The 13,596-nt window shown below is 40.1% G+C and overlaps 1 protein-coding gene across 5 annotated transcripts in view; it reads left to right on the top strand.

Annotated features, from left to right (window-relative positions):
* Positions 1 to 13,596, top strand: part of ITSN2 (intersectin 2) — a 138,320-nt gene that overhangs the window by 90,782 nt on the left and 33,942 nt on the right. For all 5 annotated transcript variants that reach the window (XM_019520827.1, XM_019520825.1, XM_019520829.1 and 2 more), the window contains 9 exons: positions 681 to 856; positions 1,123 to 1,267; positions 2,009 to 2,214; positions 3,583 to 3,647; positions 4,798 to 4,964; positions 5,540 to 5,585; positions 5,722 to 5,843; positions 7,305 to 7,401; positions 8,130 to 8,321. In XM_019520827.1, coding sequence (XP_019376372.1) covers positions 681 to 856; positions 1,123 to 1,267; positions 2,009 to 2,214; positions 3,583 to 3,647; positions 4,798 to 4,964; positions 5,540 to 5,585; positions 5,722 to 5,843; positions 7,305 to 7,401; positions 8,130 to 8,321 — 1,216 coding nt within the window. The remainder of the gene's footprint in view (positions 1 to 680; positions 857 to 1,122; positions 1,268 to 2,008; positions 2,215 to 3,582; positions 3,648 to 4,797; positions 4,965 to 5,539; positions 5,586 to 5,721; positions 5,844 to 7,304; positions 7,402 to 8,129; positions 8,322 to 13,596) is intronic.

Here is a 13,596-nt window from a genome sequence, read left to right as displayed (position 1 = left end):
GCTTACGGGTATGGAAAAACCAACTTCAGTGTGTTAAAAATGGCCAGGGACCTAACATGTCAGCTGTTCGGTGTTAACTGAAACTCAACTGTGGTTGTTTAGTCCCGTGTCATTGATGGCTGATGCCCTGGTTTAATTTTCATGTACCTTGAGGTAAGAATGAGTATATGAACAGTTACTTTGGAGCAGCTGATGTGAAGTAAGTTCCCCACTCACTTTCAATTCATTGTATCTTGTTCCTTTGTTCATAATTTCTGCATTTATATGGTGCATAAGATGAGGGAGTTGGAGTTTCTAGGTGATGAAGTAATACGTATTATCACAGTAATTTTCCAATGGACTCAGTTAACTGTAACTGCATGTCACATCCTCTCTTCAGTCTTTTAACTAGAACTAGTATAAATTATGTCCCTACGGTTGCATTGTAAGAGGAAACAAGCAGTTGATAAGAACAATCGCCTTGTTACACAGCTTGGGATGGCATTCTTACTAGGCAGTGTTGCTTCTTAGTTATTGGAAAGGCAGGCTGAATTCTGAATAAAATGAAGATGATGTGGCCTGGTACTTGTCCAGGCATATCTCCTTCAGTGAAATCAATAGAGCTGCAGTGTGCCGACACACTGAATATCCTTTGTTTCTTATACTTTTCATTTGTTTTTCTCTTCTGCCCATCTCCCCAGGTTGATGAAAAAACCACAGGAGAGCCTGGTTGGCTTTATGGAAGCATTCAAGGACGTTTTGGCTGGTTTCCTTGCAACTATGTAGAAAAAATACTAGAAGGGGAAAAAGCTTTATCTCCTAAGAAGGCCTTACTTCCTCCTACAGTATCTTTATCTACTACCTCAGCTCCTGCAGAGTAAGTTTGGGCTGTGTGTTAAATTGTCATCTCAGATTTTGGATTTCATATATTATGCTGTATTAAAGCATTGCATAAATTAAATGCAGAAAACTAATACGGAAACTGTATGGGGAGGGTCTTAAAAGATACAGGTTCACCTTTTGATATTCTGATTTGCATTGTATGCCATATCCATTTTGTATATGTAAGAAATAGTAGTTATAGTTGATATACTTTTTAAGAAGGATTATCTGTTGCTAAACAAGCCTGTGCTAAAATTTCAGACCACTTTCACCCAATAAATCAGGAGAAGAATCTGATTACCAAAACGTATCTTTTTCAAGCCTAAATGTTAACACAACCTGGCAGAAGAAATCCGCTTTTACTCGTACTGTATCCCCAGGATCTGTTTCGCCCATTCATGGACAGGTACGTTGTATGAGAGTAGAGTTGGAGAATTTGATGTCATTTAATTTGGTGTGAATAAAGATAATATACCGTTGTTTAAAGGATTTATGCCTTTTCTAGTGTCTTATTTAAAAAATCTAGAAAAGACACTAGGGCAAATCCTCAGGTGGTAGGAATGTACATAACTCCACTATAATCTGGGAAGCTATATTAATTTGTCACACAGGAATTTGGTCCTTAAACTATTTTCTTTCTCTCTTCTTTACACTATATTGGATCAGTGTGGTATTCGGAAAGAGTGAAGATATGGAGTATGTAGAAATGTGAACTTTGTTGTCATGTTGGGCCTCAGAATGACCTTTCAAGTTTCCCCATTTGGGGATAACTGTTTATATGTACTTTTGCCACCTTTTCCTTCAAATATATATGTTTTACCTCCATGCAGAAGACGGCCTTTATGTGGGCTTATTCCAGAGATGCACTCTGAGGCATTATATATCTTTACTGAATCTGCTGCTAGCATCGTTTCCTAGAATCAGAAATAACTAAAACATTTCCAGCTTTGTTAGCCATTAGGGACAGAGTCCAAAGATAACTTCTGAGTACATCGCTTGCATGTGGCAGTGCATAATGCTGCTGTCATGGCAGGAAGTCATTCAGCTGTCCTTTAGAAAAAGCACACCTAGATGATGAAGTGTGGTTTTGAAATATACCTAAATTGAGTCCTAGAAGTGAGTAACATCCATATATTTACTTTAACAGGGACAAGCTGTAGAGAACTTAAAAGCACAGGCACTTTGCTCTTGGACTGCAAAAAAAGAAAACCACTTGAACTTTTCCAAAAATGATATCATCACTGTGTTGGAACAGCAAGAAAACTGGTGGTTTGGAGAGGTACATGGAGGAAGGGGCTGGTTTCCTAAATCCTATGTCAAGCTCTTACCTGGAAATGAAAGCAAACGAGAGGAGTAAGTAAGACTTAGTAGCTTTTTGTTTTCAGCATCTATCAGTGTGCCTCTCAAGCTGTAAAACTAGAGTAATGCTTTTAATTAAGGAGAATAAGTAGCATGACGTGTGCCATACCACCTTGGGCTTTAATTTAATTACACGTCAAGTCAGGTACATAACTGGGAACTCTTGCAACCTGGAGAAAATGGTGTTTGATAATTCAGCAGGTTTATCTTGATTCAGTATTGGACCAATGCTTCAACAAGGTACTAGTGGAGGTACCAGGTCCTAGATGGTACAATATAACCTCATAAATCCAGAATTCTCAAAAATCCGGCACTTTTTAAGCTTCCCCCTCCACTCTCCTAGATGTGGAGGGGGAAGCTTGCACACAGCAACTGCCACCGCCATCCACCACCCCGCGGCACTGCTCCAGGACCAGCCGCCACTCCTCCCCATGCCCCCGGACACAGAAGGGGAGCCTACACGTGGCAGCAGCTGCTGCCATCCACCACCCTGCTCCACGTGCAGCCACTGCTCTGGGACCAGCCGCCACTATCCGCCCTGCTCCCCATGACCAGCTGCCTCTCTGGTTTCCAAAACATGGAATTCTCAAACTTCCGGCAGGTGGTCGGTCCCGTGCGTGCCGGATTTGAGGGTATACTGTATATGAAAGTGAGAACTCTTAACCACTCACTGTTATGAAGCATCCTGATGCGTATTGCAGTACTAGTTCTTTTCCTAGTTTTCAGAAGCATTGATGTTAAGGTTAATATTCTAGCTAACAGTTCAGGGAATTACTGAAAATCAGTACAGTGTGGCTGATATGGAATATTACCTCCATTACATTTTAGAGATGACTGCAGCTTCACCTGTGAATCAGTCCTTGTCAGATACAATGTGTAAAATCCTACGGAAGGAGGGAATGTTAAGTGGGAAGTTGTTTTATGAAATCTTTCCTTTTAGCTTCATTGCTGCATTTCTTGGATTCCAAAGTTTGTGACTACATTTTCCAAAGCCTTTAGCTTAAAGTATAAGTTTGTCCTGATTGAAGTTATATTTTTAGCTCTTGAGGACATTTGCTTTGGTCCACCTTACATTTTCTTAATTTCAGTTTTGCTTTTGCTAGTAATCTGTTACAGCAGCATTTGTGGCATTTTATAGGTATGCCCTATAAACGTTAAGGGATGCTGTATTAATGTTAGTGACTACTTGAAAAATTGAAATATGTTTTTAGGACCACAGTTTTACTAATATTTGTCAACAGAGCATGAAGTAGTGCTTGGCTGCAATTATGCTTCTCGCAAACAGTCTTAACAGTTTTTATATAATCTTTGTAACTAAATTAAGTCAACCATGTAAAGTAACTGTGAGCTTTTTGTCTGCAGACCAGAAGCAGTTTATGCATCTGTAAAAAAGAAACATAACATGCCATCTTATACACCTGGAGAGGGTAAGAATCCACTTTAAAGTGCCTTGAAGTTATAAGACTCATTTCTGTTTAATAACATGCAGTAGCATGCAAATTGACTTTGGACGTGCATAAAAATCTGTTCACATATGTGAATGTTTGCTACAGAGTGGTGAGTACAAACATGCAGATACTACAGTGGAAGTGTGAAGTAAAAACTTAAAATCTGTAACCAATTTTTAGGTTCAGTTGTTTGCAAAAGGTTGTGTTGCTCAAAATGTTCATTAGTGACCAGTGCAGACCTCTGAAAACCTAAAAATAGATTCAGTAACCATGCATTAACTTCTCTCTTCCTGTTGCAGTGCTTGTTGCTCAAAATGGAAAAGATATTATCAGTGCTTTTTCAGTTTGAGTGTTGGAAGCCATTTTCCAGTGTGTATACTTAGATAGAGGAAGCATAAGTACAAATGAAGGGGGAAAAGTTTGTTAATGAAAAATAATCTTCCAACCTTTCAATCTGATATATGACTGTTCATTTACTTACCTTTTCATCAGACCACATATAAAATGTTTGCAAGTTCCATTTGGACAGCTTACTTGTTCAGATGTCTGGAACTCGTGTGTGTGTGTGTACGTACTGTTCCACTCTCATTTTTATAAAAGATTGAGACAACCTAAAATCTCTAATATACAAGAACGCATTTGTCAAACCACTGCTTTGTGAACTGTGGATGATTCACAGAGGTCTTATTAATCATATAATACTATCCTTCTTCCTTTCCACCTGTTAAATCACAGAGAGCAAGCAAAAATGCATTACTCTTCCATGTCAGGAGCTCCCATGATTGCTGTATTTGTTTCAAGTATGTTTTGTTCATGCAAGTAAGAAAGGTGTCTACATAATTGTATATGGAAGTGGAGAGGATTCCTGTGATTATAGGTCAAGCAAAAAGAATGGCTCACAAAACTCCCAGGTGCAATATGTTCCATACTATGAAAAAGTTTGAGAAATCTTGTTGTGGGAGATCTCCGCAAAGAATTATCTGACCATTATTCCTCTCGTTACATTCACCATACTATTGAGAAAATGAATAGATCAAACAGAGAAAATATAATTTGCAGTTTGGTTTCATTTGCTACAGTACACACATTTCTCCCAGTAGTTAAAGCTATATATACATTGTTCCCACAGAGTATGTAGCACTGTATTCTTATTCAAGCTCCGAACTTGGTGATTTGACTTTCACTGAAGGTGATGAAATATTAGTGACACAGAAAGATGGGGAATGGTGGACAGGAAGCATTGATGACAGAACTGGAATCTTTCCCTCAAACTATGTCAGACCAAAGGATCAAGACGTGAGTGTTGGCTTTATTTTTGTACTGCAATGTGATCTGTTTTTGTGTTCCGGTAATGAGAATGATGAGTTCTTTAGGGAATGGAAGTTGCCTCTGAAGGCCACAGAGCAGCCAGAATAAAGTTCTGGGTCCCAGCCACAGTTCTGCCCAATCTGGCCCCCCACACCCCCAGAGCACAGTCTCCTTGCTTCTGTTCCTCCATGCTTCTATTCCAGTAAAGAAAAGCCTGCTTCCAGACTAAGACACTCAGACTGATTTGCAGGAGAAGAAGTGCAAGTAAATATGATATAAACTAAAAACCTTTTGTATATTTTATCTAGGTATTATGTCCAAATATTAAAATGTTGGTGTTATGATTGATTTACAAAAGTTTACAGTTCTTATCTGTGTAAATACTTAGTTTTGAAAAGTATCTAACCATTTTCAAACCATTGTGCTTTGTAATAAGGGAATTATTATCCTTAACAATAAAGAGTATTTGTAGCAAGGTAGAACCCCTTTTAAAAGAAACAAGGGAAAATTGGCAATAAATTTTAATACTGCATATTAAAAGCTGGCTGCACTTTTTATTGTAGGGTTCTGGTGCTGCTGGAAAAACTGGGACCGTAAACAGGAAACCTGGTAAGTACATTATAACCTCCAAACTTTTAGGGGCAGGACCCCAAAGGTATTTCAGCAGGAATGCAGGTACCTGGTTACCTTTGTGGGTCTAGACCTTACCTTATTGCATTTCTTACTAGTATTTTTCGGTCTTCAGAGATTGCTCAGGTTACTACAGCCTACACTGCATCTGGGACAGAACAGCTTAGTCTGGCTCCAGGACAGCTGATACTCATTTTGAAGAAAAATGCTAGTGGATGGTGGCAAGGAGAGCTGCAGGTAATTAAGGGGGGTGGTGGGTGGGAAATAACCTTAACATAATGATTAATAATAGGGCTACCTCTGTGATTTTAATTTAAAAAGAGTGCTGAGTGCAATGTTCAGAAATCTGACCAAGAACCTATTTTTCTGCTGGAAAATAAGTTTAAATGTAAACCTCTTCTTCCTGTCACTGAAATCCAGTGTGTGGAAGGGTTCAGCATTGGCAGTGAATAAGTCATAATTAGAGCCAGAACTACTTAACTGATTTTTAAAAATAACAGTACTACTCCATTTCTTTGATGGAGTAGGAGAGAAACCTGTGTAGTGTATATGTAACAATTTCTTGTAGTTAAGTCTTTCATCTTGAAAGATTAGAAAGTACTTTTCTGAACTGATAAATTGTACACAGAAGGAAGTTTGTTCCTACACCCATTCATTCACTGCTTCACATGGCTGTGTAGTGGAAAAATTGAAAAGCTGCTATCAGGCCTCACTGAAGCCATAGAGAAATTTAGCCAAAATGTGATCAGGACACTGGGGCAAATACTATTCCACCCTGACCTCTTTTGAAAAGTAGCATGGGATCTTTATTCCTCCTGACTTTCCATCACTCCACCACCAGAAAATGGGATCTGTTCACCATAGCTGATTGAGAACCCATTCTGGGAGTCACTAAGATCTTCCCACAGCCAGTTATTCTCCAGATGTCCAGCCTGCACCTGCAGAAGGGGAGAGGGTGGGGATGCTGCTTGTTTTCTCCTTAGTATTTGTCCCTACCTCATGGCTAGTTCTGAGTTGAGATGTTTTACAGCAGAGGTAGCCAACCTGCATGTGTGGCACAGCCAGCCTCTATGGGTGGCACATGGCAAATTAGGGAGGAAGCTGGAAGCACAGTGGCATGTAGGGCAGGGAGTGGAAAGCAGAGCAGCAGATTAGGCAGGGAGTGGAAAGCAGAGCAGCAGATCAGGCAAGGAGCACAAGGCAGGAAACAAGAAGCAATGTGGTAGAGATGGCAGGGGAAGGGAATCAGTGTAGTACTCCGGGAGGGTATGTGGCTTAATTTGTGGCACACTTTCCAAAGAGGTTGACTCCCATTACTTTATAGCACCCTTCTCTGCTTCCCGGTGAGATTTTGAGTTGTAGAGACTGAGCTGGGCCTCTTGAGTGAGACTGTGGTTTGAAGAAGACCATAATCAAAGGGGAAAAAATTAGGCCCTCTAAGCTGCTTGAAGTTAAACCTAAATCTAAATCACAAGTCTCTTTTTAGAGTTGTTAGTACTCAGCTAAAAAAAAAAAGGTGCAGCTTTATGTGAATTCAGTACCTGAATTTTAGTACCTACAACCAAATTCCATCTTGTATTTAATTTGGTGTGTACTTTTGTGGCTTTTAGTTAGCTTAACTGTCTGGGTAGGGCATTTATTACCATCCTCGAGTCATTTGTTTGTTTCTTTTTCAACTGCTTGAAATACATTTTACAGGCAAGAGGAAAAAAGCGACAGAAGGGGTGGTTTCCTGCCAGCCATGTGAAATTATTGGGTCCAAGCAGTGAGAAAACCACTCCTACTGCTGCCTCAGGTAGAAAAATATTCTTGTTTATGTAGTTTTGCACTGCTAATTCAACCCTTTCACCCCAGATAGCAGTCTGTGTTATAGCTATCATGGAATGAACTGATTAATTTCTGTTTATTACTCTGGTAGTCATGGTGGTGATTTAGTAACACCCAGAGATCCCAATCAGGGTCTTTGACCCTACTGTAGTAAAACCTAGGAGCCAGATTAGGAACAGATGCATTAGAAGACATGATCTGTGTCCTGAGGAACTTCACATTTATAAAGCAGCTGCTCTGTTCAGTGGCTCCTGTCCTGGAATGTACTGTCTGCTATCTTGGTGTATTGCAACAAACCTGTTTCCCAGATGAAAGGTTATATCCCAAACTGCAATATTCACCTGTTGGAGTTGGAACTACATACTCTTCTCCAACGAGCAAAAATAAGTGCAAGCCTGCAGGTTCTTGATCATGTCTAGAACATGAGCACCCTGCTTCCCCAGAGCAGTGGGGAACCTTACTATACTTTTGGGACCATGCGTCCTATTTTTTTTCTAAGGATCAAAGCATGCAGTGTTAACTCTTGCATGGATTTTTGATCGGTTATCCAGCCTGATGAGAGCATATCACAGAAAGCAGCTGATTTTTATCCCACTGGTATTTTCAATAGGCTTTACAAAGCTTCAGCAGTTAGTTACTTATCTTCCACAAGAAGTTTTTCTTAATCCAATTTATGAATATTGTTTTTCCTTCTAGTGTGTCAAGTAATAGCAATGTACGATTACTTGGCAAATAATGAAGATGAGCTCAGTTTCTCCAAAGGGCAGTTTATTAATGTACTGAGCAAAGATGATGCTGATTGGTGGCAAGGGGAACTCAATGGCATGACAGGTCTCTTTCCTTCCAACTACGTGAAGATGACCACGGACTCAGACCCGAGTCAGCAGTGTAAGAGAATTTTTTAAAAGTATTTTGTCATTGTGTTTCAAAGATTCAGCATGAAATTATGCATCAGCGCATCTGTGTTTAGAACTAGGATACCCAGGGTGCCCCGTAGGCGTAACAGCACATTGGAACTTTACGCCTCCAATTAACTAAATTAAAAAAATATCGCCACTTCTATAAATGTAATATAAGTATAAATATTGCCTCTGCTAGCAGCACATTAGCAGAAAGTGCTCCTCTGAGGTCCCTGAATAGTAAACATCATACCTATGATACATTCCTCTTCCTTTGGAAAGTATTCACTCCATTTGATAATGTACAAAGGATCCTCCCACTCAATACAAATGTGCTTGGTTGTACTGTCTGTTTTTTTCTTTCTTTAAAATTCTGCAAAATATAGGGGGGGGCAAAACCCCCCTCTATCCTGATAATGTTTAGGCACCTTTTAATTACCTTTTATATTTACAATTAAAAGCACGTACCAACTTAAAACATAAATCCAAGGGCAGCAGTTTCAAAAAACCACAGAAAGGAGGGAAAAAGTTCCTCATTTCAGCCAGCAATCCCAGTCCTCAGTATATCGCCTCAACCCATTTGGCATATGCTAAGTATCAAGTGTGGCAAGGGACTGAATTCTGGAACAGGCTTTGCAGTGAATGAAGGTTGCCCGTTATACTGTCTTCCTAACATACAAATACTGTCAATGTTTTTTGTTTTTAGCCTTTTTGCAGTGCTGGGGCATCACAGTTTTACTTCCCTCAGCTTTGCATCCTGAGGATGGGAGTGACTTAAAGAACTTTGAAATCATCCCACAGATCAATCTTTGTAGATAAATTTGGTGGGTCTGGTTCCTCTTTTCACATAACATGCCCTGTCCCTTCAGTGAATGTCAGTCTTCTTTTGATCGGGCAGCAACTTTTATTACAAAATAGCAAACTATTTCCCATTACATATACTAATATTTATGGTTGTTCCAGCACAGACAGCACACGAATTCAGATGGGGCCTAGAGTCTAATTGCACATAGTATAAGGACTTGCTTGCACTTGAAAAGGTTTGGCAGCAGAATTTTACTGTTAGATGAGTTTTCTCTTCTCCTTCCCCGGTGAAAAGTTCTTTTCCTGATGTCTTAATTCCCTGAACAGGACAAGTTATCCCAACAAAAGGATAGCTTTCCTACTACTGCTCTGTTTGTACCAGTGATTCTCAACATTTTTAGATTCAGGACTGTGCTCATTAGACTCGGGGCACTCCTCAGAAAATGCCAGCTCTTAGCTTTTATTCATTTCTTGACTTCGGCTAACTAATATAGATGGTGTCAAGTCTTCTGTTGCAAAGAACTCAAAAAGACCACGACAGTTGAGAATGTTTGTTTGTTTTTAACACTGGATTCGTATTTGAAATTTGTGTGTTCATCTTGTGAATCATGTTATAAATATTTACTCACTTAGCAGTGCTAATATTGAGCAGCCCCCTGTAACACCCTTAAAAGGATCTCGTGGTACCATGTTTGAGAATCACTGGTCTCTACTGCAGCTTTTGCAGCACAGCTGTATTAGGGGCAGGATTTTTTCCCCACATACTTAATTGACATGGCTACAGCTTAAATGCAGACAGACCTAAATATATTTAAATAGATATGGATACGTTGGAGCACAGAATTCAGGCAGGATCCCAACTGTTGAAAAAATAACAATTTGGAATGAGCTGTGGGATAGAAGATCACAACCAGTTGTGAATATAGGCCTCTAGGGATTTTCAGAGTTGATAAAGTGGGTAGTCCAGCTTGGCTGGTTAGGTTACAGGTTAGATAAGTTCCTCTTATCTAAATTGTACAACACTTTCACTAGATAGACATTGCACTTTGTTTTCCAAAGCATATTGTTAGTTTTTAAATACTAGTCAGCAATCGCTATTTCATTCCAGAGGAGGCTGCACTGCAATGATTTAATAAGGGTGTGTGTGTGTGTGGCCCTTTGGATTCATTTAGATAAAATGTGACAAGTGCAAGATATTTACACATGTGATCCATTTTCAACAAAAGTACTGCTATAATCAGGTCATAATTAAACCTTTTGTGTGATGTTTGAGCTGCTTTTTGTTCACTGGCATGCCCATAATCAATCTTCCTTTTAAATTGGGATGCTGAATAATAGTATGCCCCACTGGAACAATAGCTAGGTCATGCAGAGAGAATTTCTTTTTGGAAGGGGTTGGATGAGGCAGGCTCAGCTGGCACAGGGCAGGAAACCTGGGTGTGTTCACATTTGCTGGTGCTCACTTGCAGTTGCCTCTATTTCAAAATCAATCCTCTTAATATTTTGAGATCCAGAAACTTCATATTGAAAAAGTACAGCCAAAACCTTTCATGGTGTTTAAATTAATGAGAATTACTTTAATATGAATAAATATGCTGCCACCATGATTGATTTGTCAGGGAGGATTTGGAAATGACTGGGCAGCTCTCCTGAGTACTCCATAGCTAAAATACTCTAGGCTTCAATAAGCTGCCTTCTCCGTGTAAAGTTCTTTCCCTGCCAGATGGTACCGAATTCCCAGGCAGAGCAGTAGTCCTACAAGCATGGCAGTGTGCTAGTGTCTGAAAAGGAAGGAGCATGCAGTGCAAGGGGAAAGTAACACTGAGCAGTAGAAGACAGAGGGGAGGTGAAACTCCCCCTAATCTGCAGCCTTGATTGTGCTGTTTATTTTTAATACCTTGAGTGGTTGCCTATGAAGGGCTCACACTTTCACCTCTGATCAGGTGTCTAATTGAAACATAATACTTTCTGATATGACTGCACAATCGTGCAGGCAGCTAAGCATTTAACTTCCTGTGTGTCCACCTGTCCAGTCTGTCTGCATACCTCTAATATTTATCTATTAACTTAGGGGCACACGCATTCAGTGGCAAAAACCTTGGCTTGAAAATTCAGTTCTATTTTTTTTTCAGTTGAACTATAAATAAAAGAGCTATCCCAAGGTATACAAATGAGTGAATTTTTCATCCGATCCCTCCATTTCTGTAGTGTATGATATGAAAGACACTAAATGTTTTAGGGGGGTTTTTTGGAAATGAGGAAAATATACATAATAATCCAGTAGCATTTTCAGGCTTCCTTGTTTTCAAACTCTGCTGCTGCAAACTTATGCTAGTATAGTGCAGAAACCAGTAGGAATCTTCCCACAGCATTTGCTTCATGCAATGCTCTAGGGACCTGCTTAGAGACAGGAGAGGTATAGGGATTTTTAAGTACATGTTTAAAAATTGAATAGCTAGCTTCAGCCCTATCCTCTGCAAGTTTCCTTTTTAAGAGTGCCAGCTTTCTCTCGTGTCTAGTACAGCCGATGGAATGGGCTCATTCTTGAAGTAGGCAGGAATAACAGACAGGCTCAAATGCCATTTTACAACAGCATACAGCAATCCCATGGCATCTCCCTCATTCTGAAACTCTAGTCCGCAGGCCACCACCGGTTCCCAGAATCCTCCTTGGCACTTCCCTACACTTAAAAGGATTTGCCAGCGTAGCGAGCTGTCACGTAGCAGCAGCCCGGTCCCACCCCCGCTCTGCCCCAGTGGAGAGGCAGCTTATCCAGGCAAAAGAGCTCTTCTGCCAATGTACCCGAAGACAGTTCTCTAGGCAGAACAAGCTATGCTGGCAAAAGGATTTTGCTATCTGTTACGCACCTGCATTTTTCTAGGGTTTTAGCCAGCATATCTGTTTTTAGGGGGTTGATGATTGTGCCAGCAAAACTTCAGGATGTAGGTTGAGTCATGGTGACCTGCAGAATGAAATATCTGAAAGTCAAGCTCTGGAGTTTGTAATGATGATAGGGGCATTCCTTATGTCATAGTGACATGTTGATAGCCCTTAATCTAATATTTGAGAAGATTGGCCCAAGTTAGATAAAGAGCAAATCTGCTTACAGAAAGCATAGAATCGGTAGGATGTTTAACACTTATGTACGGAGATTTAAAGCTAATTACAACTCTGTGCTAAACTAACAGTGGCATGCATGAGTATTCCTGTAACAAATAAAAAGCTTAACCTTGGTTGCTCCTTTGTGTTGGACATTGAATATCTGAATTCAATTTGTAATGGGGATAAAAGATCATTTTGTTCTTTTGATTTCACAATTGCAAGTTTGTCCTAAAGACATTCGCTTTTCATGAGAACAAACACACAAAATCAGGACCTCTCATCAGTCATGGAATCTTTTTCTTTTTCCTCTCAGAAAGAATTATTTAGTGCTTTTAATGTTTTTAAGGCTGCCATACTGGAGCCTGAAGTCCTCTGTCCTCAGAACAGCTACAGCTCAGGTAGTTTATTGCACCCCTACAGGAACTAAGTCCTAGCCTGCTGGTACCATTACTAGGAATAAAAATTAACGTGGATTTTGTGCTACTATAGACCTTGACTTCTATCATGAAGCTGCCAACAAGAATACAGATCAAAATGATACTTCCAATGGCATAGATATATGCTCACTAGGGGAAAGGTCTCATTTAATGTGGACCAGGGGTTGGCAACTTTCAGCCCATGGAGCTATTGCATCTGGCCTGTGGAGCTTCTGACCCAGCCACTGCCACTGCTTCTCCCTAGTGCAAGGGGGCAGGAGTGGGGAGAAGTTTTGCCCTGTGGGGCAGTCAGTGGGGGCTTTTGCATATGGCCGGGTGTCTGGGAGGAGCAACAGCTGGGTTGGAAGCGCCAGCCTGCTTCACACCCAGGCAGGCTGTTCCAGCCCACTATTGCAGAGCCTTGCCGACTTGCTGATTCACCAGGTTAACGTTATTTGTAACGATAAGACTACTTTCAGCAATTGCTTTCAATAAAAATATATATACAATGGTGTGGAAGCCCTTCCTCTGAAGCTTATGAGAAAAATCCTGGTTCCATAAAAGTCTGTGGCAATTTTGCCAGTGGCTTGGGTTTGATTCAGTATATTGCAGGTCCTACATACTACTGCATTTCCAGTCTTCCTGGGAAGGAGAATTGTGAATCATGTAGCTGGAGTGTATTGGGGGACGGGGTATCTGTGATAACTCGTTGAAGGTGATATATTTTTAGGCTCAAATAATTTCTGATATAAGCTTATAAAATACAGAACTGAAAGAATAGAGATCACAGTGTTTCAGTTTTCAGAAAGTTGAATGTTAGTCATTCCTTTCTAACCTTTCAGTGTCGTTCTGTCTTTGTCCTCATATGTTTCACTCTTCAAATTTGTGTTTGTGTTCATTTTTTCCTTCATTTTTTTTTTTTTTTTTTTAGGACCCAATGTT

The sequence above is a fragment of the Gavialis gangeticus genome, unplaced genomic scaffold (assembly GCF_001723915.1).
Source record: "Gavialis gangeticus isolate Ggan-Ray unplaced genomic scaffold, GavGan_comp1, whole genome shotgun sequence".
NCBI lineage: Eukaryota > Metazoa > Chordata > Crocodylia > Gavialidae > Gavialis > Gavialis gangeticus.
The sequence above is the reverse complement of the archived record's forward strand: the minus strand, read 5'-3'. Positions and strand labels throughout refer to the sequence as shown.